The 18,853-nt window shown below is 46.0% G+C and overlaps 1 protein-coding gene across 1 annotated transcript in view; it reads left to right on the forward strand.

Annotated features, from left to right (window-relative positions):
- The first annotated feature begins 342 nt into the window (after window positions 1-342).
- The window catches only part of LOC142814456 (phospholipid-transporting ATPase ABCA3-like), a 173,909-nt gene continuing 155,398 nt past the window's right edge, over window positions 343-18,853 (forward strand). Inside the window, exons 1-2 of the mRNA XM_075893218.1 lie at window positions 343-469; window positions 1,313-1,491. Of these exons, the coding sequence (XP_075749333.1) occupies window positions 343-469; window positions 1,313-1,491 (306 nt within the window). The remainder of the gene's footprint in view (window positions 470-1,312; window positions 1,492-18,853) is intronic.

Genomic DNA, 18,853 nt, shown 5'->3' on the forward strand with positions numbered 1-18,853 from the left:
TTTTTATGGAAAAAGGGCGGACAGAAAGTGCAGAAAAAGAACTAGTAAGGTGACCCTAAAGATACGGCTGGCAGTATGGGTGACACGGAAACAAAAAGCATTAAAAGAAAAGTCAGAGAGTCGGAGAAGATTAATTGGACGATAGGAATGCAAAAGATTCCGGCTCTCAGTAACTACAGAAAGGGCAAAAGTGAAATAAGTATGGAGAGGTTTTATGATAATTCGAGGGGAAGCGCTTTACTGTTCGAAGCGAGGTTGGGTTGCTTTCGAACGCTTACTCATAGGGCGAGACCTAATGAAGAAAAAGAATAATGTACGTGCTGTGAGAGACTTAAGGAAACGATGGATCATGCTCTGAATGAATGCGGCGATATCCACCCAGGTATACGTGTGGATATAAGCGTATATGAGGCTTTGGGGGACAGTGAGAACAAGCATGAAAAGCTGTACTTGTTCGCGATAGAAGCAAGTAAGTGACAGTTTTAGTATTTATTGGTCGTAGTAGAGTAAAGATAAAGGACAGAAATAGTGGGAAAATGACGTCATTCGCCCTGAAGAGCCAGAGAGATGGAATACAAAATTATATTTTTGTTGTTTTATTACGATTCATTCATTCGAAGTAGATAAGGAAATAGGCCAACGTAGGAAGAAAGATATTTTTGTTTTTTTTTCTTCTCGCAAGACTGTCGGCACACATGTCCCCGCCCCGTTATAATGCGGATGCTCATAGTATCCATTCACCCAACGAGGTGATTGATTTTTGGAACCACTCGCGCCATTCCATACTAACGTCCATCGGTTCTTTTTGTATGACTCGTAAAAAACAAAACGTCAGCTTTTTATTATGTTTTTTACACGGAAAGCTGTCGATTTAGTGCTGCTAGTTTGAGACGTCACACACATTGAGCTTTCATTGTGACCTAACATGTTATTGGAGGTTGGTGTCCCTTCGAGAGACAGTTGCTGCATTGAGCGTCGCCACCATCGTTGTGACGGATACAAGTGACCGGTGTTTGAACATAGTGAATGCGCAGCTCGTGGGCTTGCAGGGCTCACATGTTCGCTGATGTTGGCTTCATTTCTTGTAGCGGGGCTGTCGACGTATCATTTGCTTCGCGAAATATCTGCGTTGCTTGCTAGCTACAAAGTGAACTGCGTATCGCTCCAGCACTGGCCCTTTATGTGGTTATATGCAATGACGAATACAACACAACTTCGAATAGTCAAAACCTAAAATACAATTGGTCTTGCTTTTTCCCAGCTTCAATGCACTACTTCTAACATTGCCGTTATTCTGAATGTCTCGTTCAAGGAAAAGCTGGCTGGGACATCGTCGGCAAGCCCGCCTTAAACCTGGATAATGTCACCATTCTGGAGATGTGGAAAATTTTATTAATCACAACTTTTACACTAGCTGTATCAATTGCTTATTTATCAAATGTTTTGCCCTGGACCACACCAAGACCCAAACCTCTTCTGTTTCCTATAATGGTGAGTATAGAAAGTTTGGTTTATATAGCGCAATAATATTCTTAAGTGTTTTGCGCCTTGGTAAATCTGATATTACTTGGACATTTTGTGCCAAATCGACAAACTGCAGTAGACAATAAACATGTGACTAGGATCACTAAACTGTTTCAATGACCATGCTAAAGAAACTATACCAAAGTCAGTCATATTTAAATGTTTGCTGGAAAAGCATGATGCTTATCACATTACCATTCTTTTTCAGCTGCATGGCAGTGCGCTCATAAAGAAAGTTCTACAGCCCATGCGCATTACGGAGACTGACGCAGAATGAAGCCGTCTACTTCTTGTTATTCTCCCAGCAACACCCCTTGCAGTTGTCCACGCTTCTCTCACTAGTGATGCCACTCTTTCCTTGCTTTGTGATAGCTCTCGGAATTCATATTTCTCTGCGGTCTGCTTACCGCTGTCCCTCGCGTCCACTTCCCATGTTTTCATTAGTCTGTCTCCCGCATAGTGACGCCTATAGGTGCAAGTACTTGTGATCGGGAAATGGGATCCAGTTCACTTCGGAAAGCGCGCAAACTTGTATCGTCATCCTTCATCAATATCGCAATTTTCTCGCCACCACACCGCGCCTCTCACGCATTTTATACCGAGATATCGAGAAGGGATCCAGAAGAAAACAAGTACATCTTTTTGGTGGCCAGGACACTGCCGCCGCCGTCGCTCCACTTCGGTTATTACCCTTGTGAATGAAGTGGTAAAAACATGGCACAGTCACGTAGTCCACCTTCATGAGCACGTGCTTTATTGAGCGACCTGCTGCAATGTGTTTGCGACTCTGGCTAAGCAGGAAGCCTTTTATCCCAATCTACTGCCGAGCGTGGTGCACGCTTGATGCTCGCCACCCCAAGGTCAAGTGTGTAAGGGGACAACCAATGATCAATGCCACCCTGCTTAACAGCCTCGCGGATGAGCTGCGTCATCTCGCAGCTGCGTGTACCTGCAGCCCACAGCCTTACGAATACATACGTGCTGTGGCGCCAGACGGCTACGGACAAAGGCACATCGCACGTCGGAGCGGCATGAGTTTGAAACGCCTTCCTTATGGCAGTGAGTGGTACAAACCGATTTGCAGCTCTTTATTAAATAACGACTTGCTTTTCCAGCTAAACCTCAGGAGATATATGCTTCAGTATGTGGTAAGGTCTTTCATATCTTGAAGAGCTTCGTGAAAGGCGGATAGTTTCAGAAGGAAACCAGAGCCAAACCACCGTTTTCGAGGAATATTGGGCACTATAAGCCACCCGTCGTAGTGTGAGTTTTGGTTCGGCTCGTCTTGCGCGGTAAACGCGCGAGCTAGCTGACGGCATTCTTATGCATAGGCAGCCACGCCTGAAGGGGGTGTGGAGGAGGAGGAGAAAAACTATATTTATTTCAAGAGGAAAAGGTGTGGTAGTGGAGTGTCAGAGGAGCCTACCCAGCGTAGGTCTCCGCTGCCCTGTTGGCCCGCTCCATGATCTGGTCCTGGACCTCGGGCGCCGAGCTGCGCCTAGCAGCCTCCTACTGATCCTTACTAAAATGTGTAGAGAATTAGGTGGTGGGTTTCGAGTACACTCCCACACGATATGTCCTAGGTTAGATCTTTGTTGAGAGAAAATGCACAAAGGGGAGGGCTGTATCACACGGCGTATAGGAAACGTACGCGTCTGTAACTGGCGCCATAGTATTTCATCGTAGCGCGAAGCTCCATGGTGTGAGGAGGGGGGGTTATATATTGAGCTGTAGGCGGTAGTGATTTGCTTTATCGTGGAAGGTCAAAAGACAATCTCTCGCACTGAAAAATGCTGCGTAGTCTAATGCGCCATCAGAGGCCTGCACTCGGCCGGTCTTTCCTCAACCACAGGTATGAACCGCCTCATTGCCCCTCAACCCCGCATGCATGGGCGTCCATATGAGAGCAACGTCTGGCGTGGGAGTATGTTTCTTAAGAATTGAAAGGTCAGTTGATGAGATGCGACCTGCACTGAAGTTACGTATGGCAGTTTCGGAGGCACTCACAAACATAATGATATCGGGGATGGATAGACCTAAAGTGATGGCAGCTTCCTCTGCCTCCTCCGAAGAGTCGACAGTGATGGATGCCAATGTGAGCACCTTGCCGTTAAAATCGACAGCAGATAGGACATAGTTTGAGGAGGATGGGTATTCTGCCACATTGACATAGAGCTCGTCATTGGCACCATGCAATTTTTTTTGAAGATATTTTGATCTTTGGATTCGACGTTTAGTATGATATGTTGGATGCATTCTTTAGGAAGGGGTGGTATGAGTAATTGTTTGTGTATGGGATGGGGAATGTTGTATTTAGTATTCGTGAGTGAGGTGAAGTTAATTTGTGTAGACGATAAAATGTGGCGACCTACGCTAGTGGTCACGAGCTCTGCGTATTGAGCTGTTAAATGGGATTCACGGATTTCACATAGGCTAGTCATGACTCCTGTCTGGTGTTGTCATGCGTTAGAGGTATTGATTGCAATGCGTAGTGCGTATTTGTGAACTCTGTGGAGAAGGGTGTGAACCAATTCCTCCTCTGCTAACTGAAGGCGAAGGTAAGGGAAAACATATGGAATCTACCTAATCACAAAATCTTGTATTACACGAAGTAGCTCTGACTCTCGGAGCTCTCCAATTTTCGCTGAGATTATCCCTATTATTCTTAAGGTGTTTTAAACGATATGGCGAAAGCTTTGAGTGTGTGCGTATTAAGTCGGTTGTTTGGGATAAATAAACCTAGCACAAGAATGCGTGATACTCAAAGAATGAGGCACCCATTTATGTGGACTTGGACCCTTGAAACGTATTTGTTCTGACGACTGGTTGGTAGGAGGAGTAACTCTGATTTACTTTGGGTTCAATAGAAATTCATCTGAGATGGTAGTGCTGCTAATAAATCTACAGCTGTTTGTAGGGTGTCTTGAATGTGTTCTTCTCAGCCTTCTTTAACTCATAAGGGGATATCGTCGGCATATATGGAGAAGTTCAAGTCAAGAAGACGTTGAAGAGCATTGGGTATGAGTTGCATAGCAAGGCTAAAAAGGATTGGACAGAGCACTGACCTTTGAGGCGTTCCGAAGCTGCCTAGTCTATACGATGAGGGATGTTCTGGACCTATTGTTAATTTAGCTGTGTGGTCTTTGAGGAAGCTTCTGATGGAAAAGTACGTTTTAGGGCCCCGAAAATGCGGTTAGGCCAACATATATGGCTGAGTGTGCTACGTTATTGAATGCTCCATGTATGTCCAGACCAAAGATCGCCTTAGTATCCTCGCTCTGGTTAAGGAGTTAGGAGTGGGCAGAACAGCGGCAACACTGCAATGTCGCGAAATCGCTGCTTGTTTTTCACGCATCTTTTTGGATTATACCATGGATTGCTCAGCGGTGACGCTGCCTTATTGTCAATGCTGCCTCTTCGGCAGCACGATGATGCTGCCGATTGTGTGCCTTTGGTCTATCCTGCCACACCACATGAAGTTGACCCTGGCACGCTGCACGGCTTTAGCGATGGTTTCCCACGTGTTCCGCCTATGACTGACGTCATCTACTCAAAGCCATTCATCGCTAGCACGTGGTCGGCAACGTCAACACGGGACGCTATAAAGGCCATCGCGGCGGCTCCTCGCATCAGTGGGCACAACAGCGGCAACACCGGAATGTCGCTAAATCGCTGCTTGTTTTCGAGCAGCTTTTTGGATTCTACCATGCACTGCTCAGCAGTGACGCTGGCTTATCGTCCATGCTGCCTCTTCGGCAACACGACGATGCTGTCGATTGTGTGCCTTTGGTCCATCGTGCCACACCGCTGGAAGTTTACCCTGGCACGCTGCACGGCTTTAGTGATGGACTCTCACGTGTGCTGCCTATGACCAACGTCATCGCTAACATTCATTCAGCCATTCATCGCTAACACATGGTCGGCAACGTCAACACGGGACGCTATAAAGGCCATCGCGGCGGCTCCTCGCATCAGTGGGCAGAACAGCGGCAACACCTGAATGTCGCTAAATCGCTGCTTGTTTTTCACGCAGGTATGTTATATTTCTGATGCCTATTGCTATCGTTCCGATGACCACTACTTATTGCTGCTTTTCTGCCCGAAATGTCTTGTTGCTCTCGTGTTTTGCATTTTTCTAGCCTTCTCTTGAGTGGTGATGTCGATCTTAACCCCGGTCCTAGAGGTGTCCCTTCAGAAAATACTGCTAAGACAACCGATGTTAACACCCCCGTTGCGAGTGGCACTTTCAGTTCAACTAGTTCCCCAACCGACATGGCTAATTTTATTGCGCAACTACTGGCTGGCCAGAAAAAAATGGCAAGCGATGTTACCGATATCAAAGAAGCATTTAACTCGCGGTTCGAAGCCCTTGAGACTCGTGTATCTGCATTAGAATCTTACACAGCTATTGATAATTGTGATGTGACAAACGATACGCTTAAATCTCAAATCGCGTCACTTAAAGATTCTGTCACCAAACTCAGTTTAAAGTCAGATGATTTAAAAAACCGCTCACGCCGAAACAATATTCTTTTACATGGCTTAGCGGAAACTCGTGATGAAAATACCGACTTTTCGCTGAATGCTGTAACACAGGTGCTATCTGAGCATCGTCAGATACGATGCCCAGATATTGAGCCATGTCATCGTATAGGCAGATCGCGTGAAGGGAGAACACGACCAGTCATAATGAAAGTCTTTGATTACAGGGAAAAACTGCGCGTCCTGAAATGTGTTTCGAAACTAAAAGGGTCTGGTCTGTACATAACTGAAGATCTATCCCCGAATGTGCGCCCCTTACGAAAGAAACTGTGGGATGCAACTGCCAGTTATCGAGATAGCGGATCCAGAGTAAAACTACGGTATGATCATGCCTATACTGATGACGTGCGCTATATCTGGGGCAATAGTACAGATTCCTTAAAGGGTGATTCTACTGGCGCCATTATAGAATCGTTTGCTTCAAAAACTGAAGCACCTTCTCGTTGACTGCCAGGAATTTCTCAAAAACTAAGTATTTTGTATTTAAATGCCAGAAGCATTGTTAAAAAGCTCGTGCCTTTACTTGCCCTTGTTACATCGTACTCTCCCCATTTCGTGGCCATAACGAAAACCTGGCTACATGATGGAGTGTTTGATTCTGAATTTACCCCACGTGGTTATGTAGCAGTCCGCAATGACCGATCACATGACAAAGGTGGTGGTGTAGCACTACTGATTCGTTCAGACATTAAATTTTTTGTGCTCCTCGACACACCTGATGTTGAACTAGTTTGGTGGAAACTGTGCTTAAATAAACTGTCAATAAATGTTGGTGTATGCTATCGTGCACCAGGTTCTTCCTTAGAATATCTACAAAGGCTTAGCACATTTGTGCACAAACATGACATTGGTGCCTCAGAATTTGTCTTTATGGGGGACTTTAATGCACCGGGTGTTGACTGGCAAACAAAAAGTTGCACTGGGCAAGAAATCTCTATTTGTAGGGAACTCGTATCTATTCTTAACCCTGGGCCTCACTCAAATTGTACAATCTCCAACTCGCCACAACGCTCTCCTAGAACTCGTTTTCCTCAGTTCTCATTTAGTTCAAACAGCATTTTAGTGCGACGTCATTGATAGCGTTTCTGACCACAAAGCTGTGCACGTATCGCTTCCATTCCGTCTAATTAAACAGCAGCTTAGCGTTACGCAGTTTCATGATTTTGTTCTTGCTGATGACACCTCTATCACAGATGTGCTAGCTTCGAACTTTCATTCTTTTCAGGCACTTTGTAGTAACGGTCATGTTGACACTTTAGTTAGCGCATTTGAGCATGTCGTGAAGTCAAGCAATAAACAATTCGTTCCTCTCAAGACCAAAAAAAGAAATCTGCAGACTCCTTGGATGAATCGCAGCTTGCTGCCAAATTCATGTCGCGTTCGTCGTCTGCACCGTTTGAAAAAGACAGGTAATCCAGATGTTGTCAGTCACTTTAACACTGCTGTGATATATCTGCGTAAACAAATGGAATGTGCTAGGAACTTTTATTTCCAAATTGAACTTCCAGCATTATTAAAGTCTAATCCGCACAAATTCTGATCCTATATTAACCCCGCTAGAACCGATACAGTTTCCTTTATATTAGACAGCAAGGCAGTTTCAGACCCCATTAAGACTGCCAATGCGTTCAATACCTATTTACAGTCAGTATTCGCGAACGACAATAATGTTCTCCCTCCGCTTAGAACTTCAGATCCAGAGCTGTCCGTCGACGATCTGGTAATTAGCACAGAAGGTATCCTAAACTTGATTCTCAATTTAGATACGAAGAAGTGCACTGGCCTCGATAATATTCCGAATAGCTTTCTGTTGCGATATGCTCTGTGGTGTTCACGTTATTTGACCATCATTTTTAACAAATCTTTGACTTCAAGTACAGTTCCCGAGTCCTGGAAGTTAGCCAAGGTCCTTCCTGTGCATAAATCAGGAAACAGTCAACTCCTCTCCATCTATAGACCCATATCACTTACCTCGAATTCTGGAAAGCTGCTCGAACACATCATTCATATACACATAACTGAGTTTGTTGAAACGAATAATCTTCTGTCCTGCGCACAACATGAATTTCGACGCGGCTTCAGTACAATAACGCAAATGATAGAATTTTCGCATGATATTGTTAGTAATTTAGACACTGGTAATCAAATTGATGCATTATTTATAGATTTCTCGAAGGCTTTCGACACCGTCATACACAGCAAGCTTCTAGGTAAACTACAGGTAATTTTAAATAATACTCAATTGATTTACTGATTAGCAAGCTTTCTAAACTCGCGCTCTCAATTCGTCTCATTCAATTTCATGTCGTCCTCAGCCGTAAAAGTCACATATGGTGTCCCCCTGGGCTCCGTTCTCGGTCCACATTAATTTCTGATTTTTATAAATGACCTTCCCAGCAATATTAGGTGTCAAGTTCACCTGTATGCCGACGACTGTGTACTTTACCAGGTAATTAGTTCTCCTAATGGTCATGCCATACTTCAGGATTTTTTCTAGCAGTTTTGTTCTTGGTGCTCGGACTGGCAGATGCGAGTAAATTTCCAAAAAAACAATAGCTTTGTCCTTTACTAACAGCTGTTCACCATCGCGATATGCATGCTCCTTTAACAACATCGTAGTTCCCCGAGCACAGACTTACAAATACCTTGGCGTTATGCTCACACACAACATGCAATGGTCGCATCACATAGAATACATTACGTCTAAAGCATTAAAAAAGTTAGGTTACTTGAGACGTACATCATCTAAATCGCCGAAATCGACCAAAAAACTAATGTACAAAACACACATCCCTCTATATTAGAGTACGATTCGCGTGTGTGGAATCCATACAAAGTGCGTGACGTGAATAAATTTGAATCTGTCCAAAGAAAATCTGTTCGCTTCATTTTTCATCGCCATGGCCATAATTTTTCGCCCTCATCTGCATTGAAATCTTTGAAGTTATCTTCATTGTGCGCTAGGCGTGATATTGATTCTTTGAAACTTTTGCACTCTTATGTTCCCTCATCATGCCAGCTTTCTAAAGATAATTACATCGTGTATGCTAATGCTCTGCCAACCAGACGTGGTCACAATCTTAACATAAGGCCATTCTTCGCGAGTACTAATATGTTCAAATAGAGTTTCTTTCCGAAAATTATTGTCTACAGGAACGAACTATCAGGATCGGCTCGTGAAACGAATATGTCAGATTTTTCGGAGGCACTGGAATGACATTGTTGTCCTTTTTTATGTACCTGGTTGTGCTCAGAATGTGGCGATAATTGTTGTGATTTTTTTCTGATGAAGAACTTGTTTCGATGTTACTCATATTCTTTTCTACTGTATGTACCCCACTCCTGCATTAGCCCTGCATTGGGCGGCAGTATTGGAAAATAAATAAATAAATGTTGTGATCAAGGGGAAGCATCACATCTTGCACCAAAAGTGGGGCACTAAAGCCAATCAATTCTGGAGACAGTAGTCCATTATCCTCCACGTGTCTTTCGACGTGTGCAAGCAGAACATGCTCCATGGTCTTTCCGAGACACAAATTTAAGGAAATGAGCCTCAGATTTTCTACTAAGGGAGCTTTGTTTGGTTTAGGTATAAATATGACTCTGGCATCTATACACGAAGCTGAAAAAGCACCCGTGTCAAAACATTTGTTAAAATACTCAGTGAACGCATTATTAGAAACAGCGTCAAGACTTCTAAGTAATCTGCTGTTAACGCAGTCGGGGCCTGAAGCCGACGTTGTGCGGAGTGCTGCGAGGGCGTGAGTAACTTCCGCCTCTGTTATCGGCGCATCTAATGACTCGTTAGGTTTCCCTGTGTAAGATTGCATATAATCCTTTAGTAATTGGGGTAAATGCAACGTGTGGGAGTTATCAAAGAGCTGTCCTAAATGGTCACTCTGCTTGTGTAACAGTTTAGTGGTAGCGTGGCAGTGTCGTGCGCGAGAAGTACTGGGGTCGGGCAGATGTCTAAGAAGTTGCCACGTTTGTTTATTACTGAGGTGTTCATGTATTTTTTCACAACGCTGACCCCCATGTTGTGCCGCCAATTGAGTCGCGTATCGCTCGTTTCGTTCGTCTGGCTTCGCTATCCTAGTGCGCAGTTTCCTGTTGTGGCGTTGGTGTTTCCACCGTCGCAGAAGTGACTGTTTTGCTTCCCACATATGGAAAACTTGGAGTCGAGAGTAGTTATCGGGGTGTCAGGGGTATTGAGTTTTTGTGTCAATTTCAACATCTTTTTGAAACTGTTGCGTCCACTCAATAACGTCTACAATACGTCAGGGAGCGGTACTGTTGCGGTTCTCTGTAAATTTGTCTCAATCTGTGAGCATCAGTGGTTTGGGTTCAATGGGTTCGTGTTTTATATGTAAAGTAATAATAAAATTGTAGTGATCACTGCCAAGATCAGTTTGGGTGTTAGTCCAAACCACTTTGGGAGCATTGTGAGCGAGGGTAAGATCGGGGGATGTATCTTTATTCTTACTGCTCCCCAAACGAGTAGGATCCTCTGGGTGGTAGTGTAGAGTAAAACTAAGTGCCGGAATATGAGACCAGAGGGTCTCTACCTTTCGGTGCAGACGCGGTCTAACCCCACGCTTGGAGGGAGGCATAGAAATAACCGCGTTATGTGGAGGGTGTGTTTGCCCGCCGAGGATGTAGGTTGGGCGAATAGGGTATCGAAGCGGTGGCATTTCTTTGTGGTAAACTATATACGCTGAGAATGTGTAAGAATCGCGAGTTAAGTTCTTAAGGTAGTATTTGGAGAAAGTCGTGCTCAATGTCGAAGTCAGCAAATTTTGATTATGTAACTGTAAAGTGCTGCTCCCATGTTCCGCCAGTTAATTGGCGGAACATGGGAGAGGTCTTTGTCCTGCAGTGGACGTATTCAGGCTGATGGCGATGTAGTGCCTCTGAGTTATAACAGAAGTGTTTGGTTTGTTATCAGCCGGGTTTCGATGCGTTCTATGACCTGGCAGCTGCACTACACAGTTTGTTTCTTGTAACGCATTGATTGAGGGAGGGTAGTAGATTGGGGAGGGTACTGCCGGAGGTTTGCCATTTTCGGCGAACCCCTCTGCAGTTCCATTATCATTGTTACGTTTGGCCCGGCAATTCGTCTGGGCAGACGACATTGTGCGTAAGCTGGTCTACTAGGGAGGCTTTCAACCCCATCAGCACCCAGTCTGCAAGATGCCGTCCGGTAGATGTTCCAGGAAACAGTCGGGTCTCAACAGAAGCTTCGCGAGGCAAGCCTTTTGTTGAACGGGTTCGTACAGCGGGGGAACGGCGCCACTGTGGTGGGTCTCCCTAAGACAATCTCTTGACTCGACTTTTGTCAGCTATGCGAAGCCATCTCAGCGCACCAACAGCCCGGAAACGTGCGAATGCGTCGAAGAAGCCGTCACCAAATTCGAGCGTTTAGACTGCCTGAAGCTGAAAGCAGCGTTGACCACTGCTGACGGTACGGTTAGCGGCCATCTCCACGGAAGAGCTCAACTTTCCCTCTCCGGGCTCTACCTCCTCGCCCTGCGGTGCCTTCAGGGCGTGGGCCAGGTGCGTGTTTGTGTCGTGCGTTCCTGTTACCATTGGACCATTTTTCTACGCCGAGTGGTGCAATATCTACACCCTTTCTGCTGAGTGAACCACAAAGACTTCACCCCCTGTTTTGTGGCAAGAGTGATCACCGCCTTCTTCGGATGGCGGTGACGGCGCGCTATATAAGCCGAAGCATTTTCGTAAATAGGGTGAATCTTGTACAGAATAGTGAGCTGAACCTCTGTTGTACACAATGCGAGATCTTCTCGATCTCTCTACAGTTCCCCTCCTTCTTCAATGATGTGAATGAACGTTCGTTCTACCTCTCTTAACGCGTCCCCTCACTGGCGAAGATCGGCTATGCGGTTGACGGCGGGAAGCCAGCTACCCTAAAAAAAGATACCCACCGTTCCTGCCATCGTTGACCTCCTACCCTTCACAACTGGTGGCAGCGGTGGAATGCCATCATCTACTTCGAGCCCTAAGAACTGGTTGACAGCGGTGAGATGGAACTCGCGACATGGTGCTGTGTTGTGGTGAGTGCTTGGTCTTTGCTATAACTTTCCAGGTTTCATTTGGTGAATGTGAGTTGATTAGAAGATGGATTGTGTGTGCGTTAGGAGATCACCAATTTCTGAGTAAGAGGTTTCACCCAATTATGTGTGAGATGCAGGACCAAAGTACAGCGGCAACCATATCGTGGAAGGAAATGCTAAGAGAGGAACTTTTGGCTGTGAGTAAGCTTCTAGGCATTGAAATAGACGAAGGAATGTGCAGGACACCGATTGTGAGGCTGATCTCGCAAAAAGCCAGTGTGGAGGAGATTGAAAAAGGAGGTAGAAACTTTCAAGAAAGAGAAAAAAGAAATATATGAGAGATGAGCAAGAGAAGGAAAGAAAGCAGCAGAGAGAGCTGGAGATTGAACTATCAGAACAGAAAGCCGAGGCAATGCGGCGGAAGCTTCAGCCATACGCAACTGTAGCGCACGAGATGTGCGATGATCAACTGAGTGAGGTGCAGTCCAGAATTTTAGAGGAGGCTAGCACGCGTGAAGAGCGCAGCAGGTTCGAAAACAATCAAGTTTAAGAGCTGCTAAAGATGTTGCGTTGAGTAGAAAGGCCGACGAAAGCCTGAGCGAAGCGACGAGTTGCTGTGCCAGTTTAATGCTAGGGAAACAGCTAAGATAGCTGTACGCAAGCTGGTAGAGACCTCAACTGAGGTAGTCGCGACGGTGGAACTTGCAAACAATGTGGAAGTAGGCGATGAAACCGGAAAAAGCTCAGAAGAAGCAGCTGAAGCAGGAAGCGAGGACAACAGCGCAGTTACAGATAGCTCCCGGGATTACGAGCAAGATTGTTCAAAGAGCTGCATGGTTCCTCGATGTATTAATCTGTCCGCCAGTCTAGAGTGTGAAAGAAAGATGATGTTTTGAAGATCATTTAGACTGCGCGGGTGAGACAGCTGACGATAGCTATGAGAGTATTGAGGAGCTTCAAATGGTAACCGGAAGCCCAGAAATGAGTCGCGAGTAACGGCGCCGACGCAAGAGACGTCGGAGGGCCGCGAGAAAGACAGAGGGCACTTCGCGTGTTTAGGAAAGCTCGAAACATTTGAGTGAAGCAGGCAAAACGAGACGTTTCGCATCGGCGTCAAAGTTGCTTTGCATGCGTCCAATTCACCGGACAAGTAAAAGAACAGCGGGTTATTCACAAATGCAATCACTTGTAAGGCGTGCGTACTTCAGTTTCATCCACAACATGTTTCAGGGTACCCGCGCATGCAGGCATGGTACAGGTGAATCGGCCTGACATGGCAACAGCGCTAAGAAACCGAAGTTCCGAATTGGCATGGAAGGTGATGTAGAAGCGCCCTTGAGCTGTAAAACAACCGATGACGCAACCCTAGACAAACTTCCTAGGAGTGAGGGAAAGGTCAGTCGCAAAAATTGCCGTAAGAAAGCGAAGCGACGAAGGAATGTAAAAGATGACCATCAGCCGGGCGAACGAGAGAAGGGTAGGTTATCGACCAGTTCAGCGAAGGGTCCGTTGTGGCGGGAAGGAAGGCACTAGCGGCGGAAGGGTAGGCCACAGCACGCATCCTCGCGACAGAATTCACGGCAGAGGTTTAAAGGTTTGCTCGGACAAGAGTGCCGAAGGGGTCCTAGAAAGTAGTAGTAGTAATAGACTTTTATTCAGCCACAATTCACAGGCCGAGCATTTCGACCGCCTGTGCGAGCAGTCGACGCTGTTCTTCTTCCCCTTCGGCGCCAATCCAGTCGAGCCAGGACGTGATGGAAAGGGATGGGGGAGGGTAATAGCTGGACTGCTGAGCAGTTGGGCAGTAAAACAGGCAGTGTGACAGGTCAGCGTATGTAGAGGGGCAATTAGGACAGCAGGGGTTAGATCTGTATTTATAAAGAAAAAGGCGAGAGGGGGTTATCAGGCAGTTTATTTGTGTATGCCGTAGAGTTCGAGCCTCGAGCGCAGTGAATGATGGATGAGGGAGAGGGTAAAGACGCTTGTCGATGATGATGATGTTTGAAGTTTTGTGGCGCAAGGGCCGTTTCACGGCCAAAGAGCGCCAGTTCATGTTACTAAGAATATGGACAATGATTGTGATAAGCGGCTGTATAAAGGCCATAAAATTCCTCGCGGTAAGGCGGGTAAAAACATACAAGTAATAAAATCATGACCATGCCGTGAAAGGTGTGTGTGGTGAGGATAGATGACAAGAGTTGGTGATTATAAAAAGCGATGGTGGATATGAATGGCATTAGCACAAGTGCCTCACTCGTTCATACCCTTGCGTCCAAGGGCCGTGAGGCAAGTGCTTTCTTGTGTAACCGCCGCAGCGAAAACCTCTCTAGAGAGGTCGTGCTACGGAATGCCCGGGTGTATGATATGAAAATTATTAGTTTCTTTTAAAAACGCTAACAGTGATTTATGACTAAAAAGCGGTTCCCTACCGACGAACATTGCAGGGTGTAAAGGTATATGCTGTCGGTAGGGTAATGGAAAATGTCGTTTTCTTAGAGTTTCTAAGTGTTTGCACTGGATTAATATGTGAAGGACTGTCAATGCCTCTCCACATCTGTCACACAATGGTGGATCACCACCGGACAAAAGATGCGTGTGTGTCGTGTATATGTGTCCTATCCTGAGTCTTGTTAGTGTTACCTCTGTTAGACGTGATTTTGATACTGGTGGCCAATGGCCAAGGTGCGGCTTGATAACGTGTAGTTTGTTTTGTGTGTGTGTATCCCACTTGCTCTGCCAGTAGTCCCTGAGTTTTCGTTTGAGAGACGGCTTAAGATCATGGGCTGGGATTGATGTCGGTGTAATGGCAGTGCTTTCGTGGGCGGATGCAGCAAGCTGATCCGCCATCACGTTGCCTTGAATCTCACGGCGCCCTGGCACCCAGCACACAACAACATGTCTGTTGAGTGTGTGGAGGGTGCATAAAATGGAGTAAAGTGAAACTAGGACAGGGTTTTTTTGTTTTTTAAGACTGTGCAGAGCCGTTACCACACTGAGGGAGTCCGTATAAATTACTGCTTTTTGTATTTGTGATTGTTTGATGTGTTTAGCTGCCACAAGTATCGCGTAAGCTTCCGCTGTGAAGATACTTGTGCCTGGATGTAGAGGGCCAGCATCCGAAAAGGAAGGGCCAACAGCAGCGTAGGACACAGAGGAGTTAGACTTAGAGGCATCTGTAAAAAACTCAGGACGTGTGTATTTGTGTTGAAGTTCCAGGAAGTATGTTCGAATATGGGCAATAGGCGCATGTTTAGTAACTTCTAAAAAAGACACATCGCAATCTATAGTCTGCCACTGCCACGGTGGCGGGTATGCTACAGGAGCCATTAAACTGTGTTTGAGTGACACTCCAGTGTCCTCAGCTAGACCCTTCAGGCGAACTGAGAAGGGCTGCCTCATTGAAGGCCTGTTTTGAAAAAGCATGGAGCTCGACAAGTCATTAATAGTAGAGTATGAGGGGTGCCTCTTGTCTGCTTTCACCTTAAGAAAATATACAAAGGACATGTAGGTTCTCTGCAGATGAAGCGACCACTCATTTGACTCAACGTAAAGGCTTTCTACGGGGCTGGTGCGAAAAGCACCCGTAGAAAGGCGGATGCCCGAATGGTGCACGGGATCCAGCATCTTCAAAGCACTTTGAGTCGCTGACTGATAAATAATGGCCCCATAATCTAAGCGGGTGCGAATAAGGCTTCTATACAGGTTCATGAGGCATTTCCTGTCACTACCCCACGTAGTACGTGACAACACTTTTATAACATTCATGGCTTTTAAACATTTTGTTTTTAAATACTTTATGTGGGGTACGAAAGTCAACTTGTTGTCCAAGATTAAGCCTAAGAATTTATGCTCAGCTTTGACGGACAGTTGTTGCCCGTTCAGTTGAATGTCGGGCTCCGAGTGCATGCCTCTCTTTCGAGAGAACAAGACACACGTGCTTTTTTGTGGGTTAAGTCGAAATCCGTTTTCATCTGCCCATTTGGAGACCTTATTTAAACCCAGCTGCACCTGCCGCTCACACATGGCCAAGTTGCATGACTTGAAGCCAAGCTGGACGTCGTCGACATATGTACAATAGAACATATTGCAGGGAATGGACAAGTGCAAAGAATTCATTTTAATAATAAAAAGTGTGCAACTAAGCACACCACCTTGTGGCACGCCTGTTTCCTGGACAAATGTTTGGGAGAGCACACTGCCCAGACGGACACGGAATGTCCGGTTTGACAGGTAACTTTCGATTATATGAAACATTCTTCCGCGCACACCAAGGTGGGACAGGTCTCTTAGAATTCCGAAACGCCATGTTGTATCATAAGCCTTTTCGATATCGAGGAACACAGAGAGAAAATATTGTTTATGAACGAAGGCGTCTCTGATCTGTGCCTCGATACGAACAAGGTGGTCTGTGGTGGATCTACTTTCTCGAAAGCCGCACTGAAACGGGTCGAGCAAATTATTTGTTTCAAGAAAATGTACAAGTCGGCAGTTTATCATTTTTTCGAAGTCTTTGCACAAGCAGCTTGTAAGTGCAATAGGTCTATAGCTTGAAGCTAAAGAAGGGTCCTTGCCCTCTTTCAAAATGGGAATAATAATAGCCTCTTTCCAGGAGGTAGGGATAGTGCCAGAAGACCAAATAGCATTGTACAAACAAAGTAAGGTTTTTCGGGTTTCGTTTGGTAGGTTTTTTAACATTTCATACATCACACGGTCAGAACCTGGGGCAGAAGTACTGCAGGAGTTTAGAGATGTTCGGAGCTCAGCTAGACTGAAAGCTTGGTTATATGCCTCGTATCTGGTGGATTTGTGTTCGAGTTTCTGCTTTTCAATTCTTGTTCTGTATTTTTGGAAGGTGTCAGTATAGTGGGATGAGCTGGATACCTGTTCGAAGTGTGCACCTAGGAAGTTTGCCTGATCTTCCAAGGTATCACCCTGAGTGTTTACGAGTGGAAGTGTGTGTACTTGTTTCCCTGCTATTCTACCGACCATGCTCCAGACTTTAGCCTCCTGTGTGTATGAATTAACCCCTGATAAAAACTTCTGCCAGCTTTCTCTTCTGGCTTGCCGACGCGTTCTCCTGCCTTGAGACTTTATTTTCTTGAAGGTTTCAAGATTTTCGGCTGTCGGTGAGTTCCGAAGCAGCCTCCAAGCTCTGTTTTGCTGTTTGCGCGCGTTTCGGCATTCAGAGTTCCACCATGGCACACTTCGTTTTCCAGGGTGTCCATTTGTTTGTGGGATGCATTTTGTTGCAGCATCAATCAAAAACGCTGTGAAGTAGTTCACAGCGCCATCAATGTTCAGAGTACAGATGTCATTCCAACCTAGACAAGCGATAGTATGAAACTGTTCCCAGTCGGCTCTGTTTATGAGCCACTTGGGAACACGTGGTGGACACTCAGTTACTGTCGTTGTGCTCAAAACTACGGGGAAGTGGTCACTTCCGTACAGATTACTGACGACTTTCCACTGGAGTAGAGGCACAAGAGATGGAGATACTATGCTCAGGTCTATGGAGGAGTAGGTGTTATTAGCGAGGTTATAATAGGTTGGTTCTTTTCGATTTAGGAGACACGCGCTCGACGAGATAAGGAACTGTTCGATCAGTCGACCTCGCGCGTTATACCGAGAGTCACCCCATAGCCTGCTATGCGCATTAAAGTCTCCAAGGAGAACATAAGGCTCCGGAAGTTCATCAATTAGAGAGTGTAAATCGCGTTTTTGCAGCTGATAGCTAGGAGGAATGTAAATAGTGCAGATTGTGATTAGTTTATCAAAAAGAACCGCTCGAACAGCCACTGCCTCAAGGGATGTTTGGAGTTGTAAGTGTGTGCATGCAATTCCTTGATTCACTATGATGGCAACACCTCCGGATGATGTCATGGCATCATCACGGTCCTTTCGAAAAATAACGTATTTGCGAAGAAAATTTGTGTGTTTTGAATTAAGGTGTGTTTCTTGTACACACAGCACTTTTGGTGAGTGTTCGTGTAGGAGTTCTTGGATGTCGTCAAGGTTTCTGAGAAGGCCCCTGACGTTCCATTGTATAATTTGAGTGTTCATGGTGAATGTAAAATAATGCTGTGTGTACGAAAAGCGAGTGGCTGTTTAGACGGGGAGTTTGAGTTCACTTAACAGGGCCGTCACCAGGCCCTGTTATTTGCTTTTTTGTTTTCTTGGCGCGCTCCAAGGAGCCACGCCGCTCTTTCGGCACCACGGGTGCCGACGTATCCATTGCCTCCTCGGAGGCACTGGATGCCCGCACGTGCTGGCTGTTAGTTTGGATTTTGGGCCTCGCCTGGTGAGGGGAGGCCTTGAGACCCGAAGACTCTGGAGTCTCCGGTCTCTGTTTGGGAGTAGGCGGTGTAGCCTGGGCTACAGCCGCCTTGGGGGCAGGTGCCACAGCCGACGGCTCGCTCTGCGCAGGCCGAAGGGGTGGCGAGGGCTGGTGCGGCGTTGCCCCCTGACGCGCCGCATCAGCATATGTTGCGCCGTAAAATGGCGACACTCTTCGTCTTGCTTCTTTGAATGTGATGTTTTCTTTGACTTTAAGAGTGATGATTTCTTTTTCTTTCTTCCAGTTAGGACACGAACGCGAATACGCGGCGTGTTCCCCGTCACAATTCACGCAGTGAGGCGTAGTAACACAGTTATCAGATGGGTGGCCGCGGCCACCACATCTTGCACAAGTTTCCTGACCCCGGCAGTTCTGCGAACCA

This window comes from Rhipicephalus microplus, chromosome 4 (genome assembly GCF_043290135.1).
Source record: "Rhipicephalus microplus isolate Deutch F79 chromosome 4, USDA_Rmic, whole genome shotgun sequence".
Lineage (NCBI taxonomy): Eukaryota > Metazoa > Arthropoda > Arachnida > Ixodida > Ixodidae > Rhipicephalus > Rhipicephalus microplus.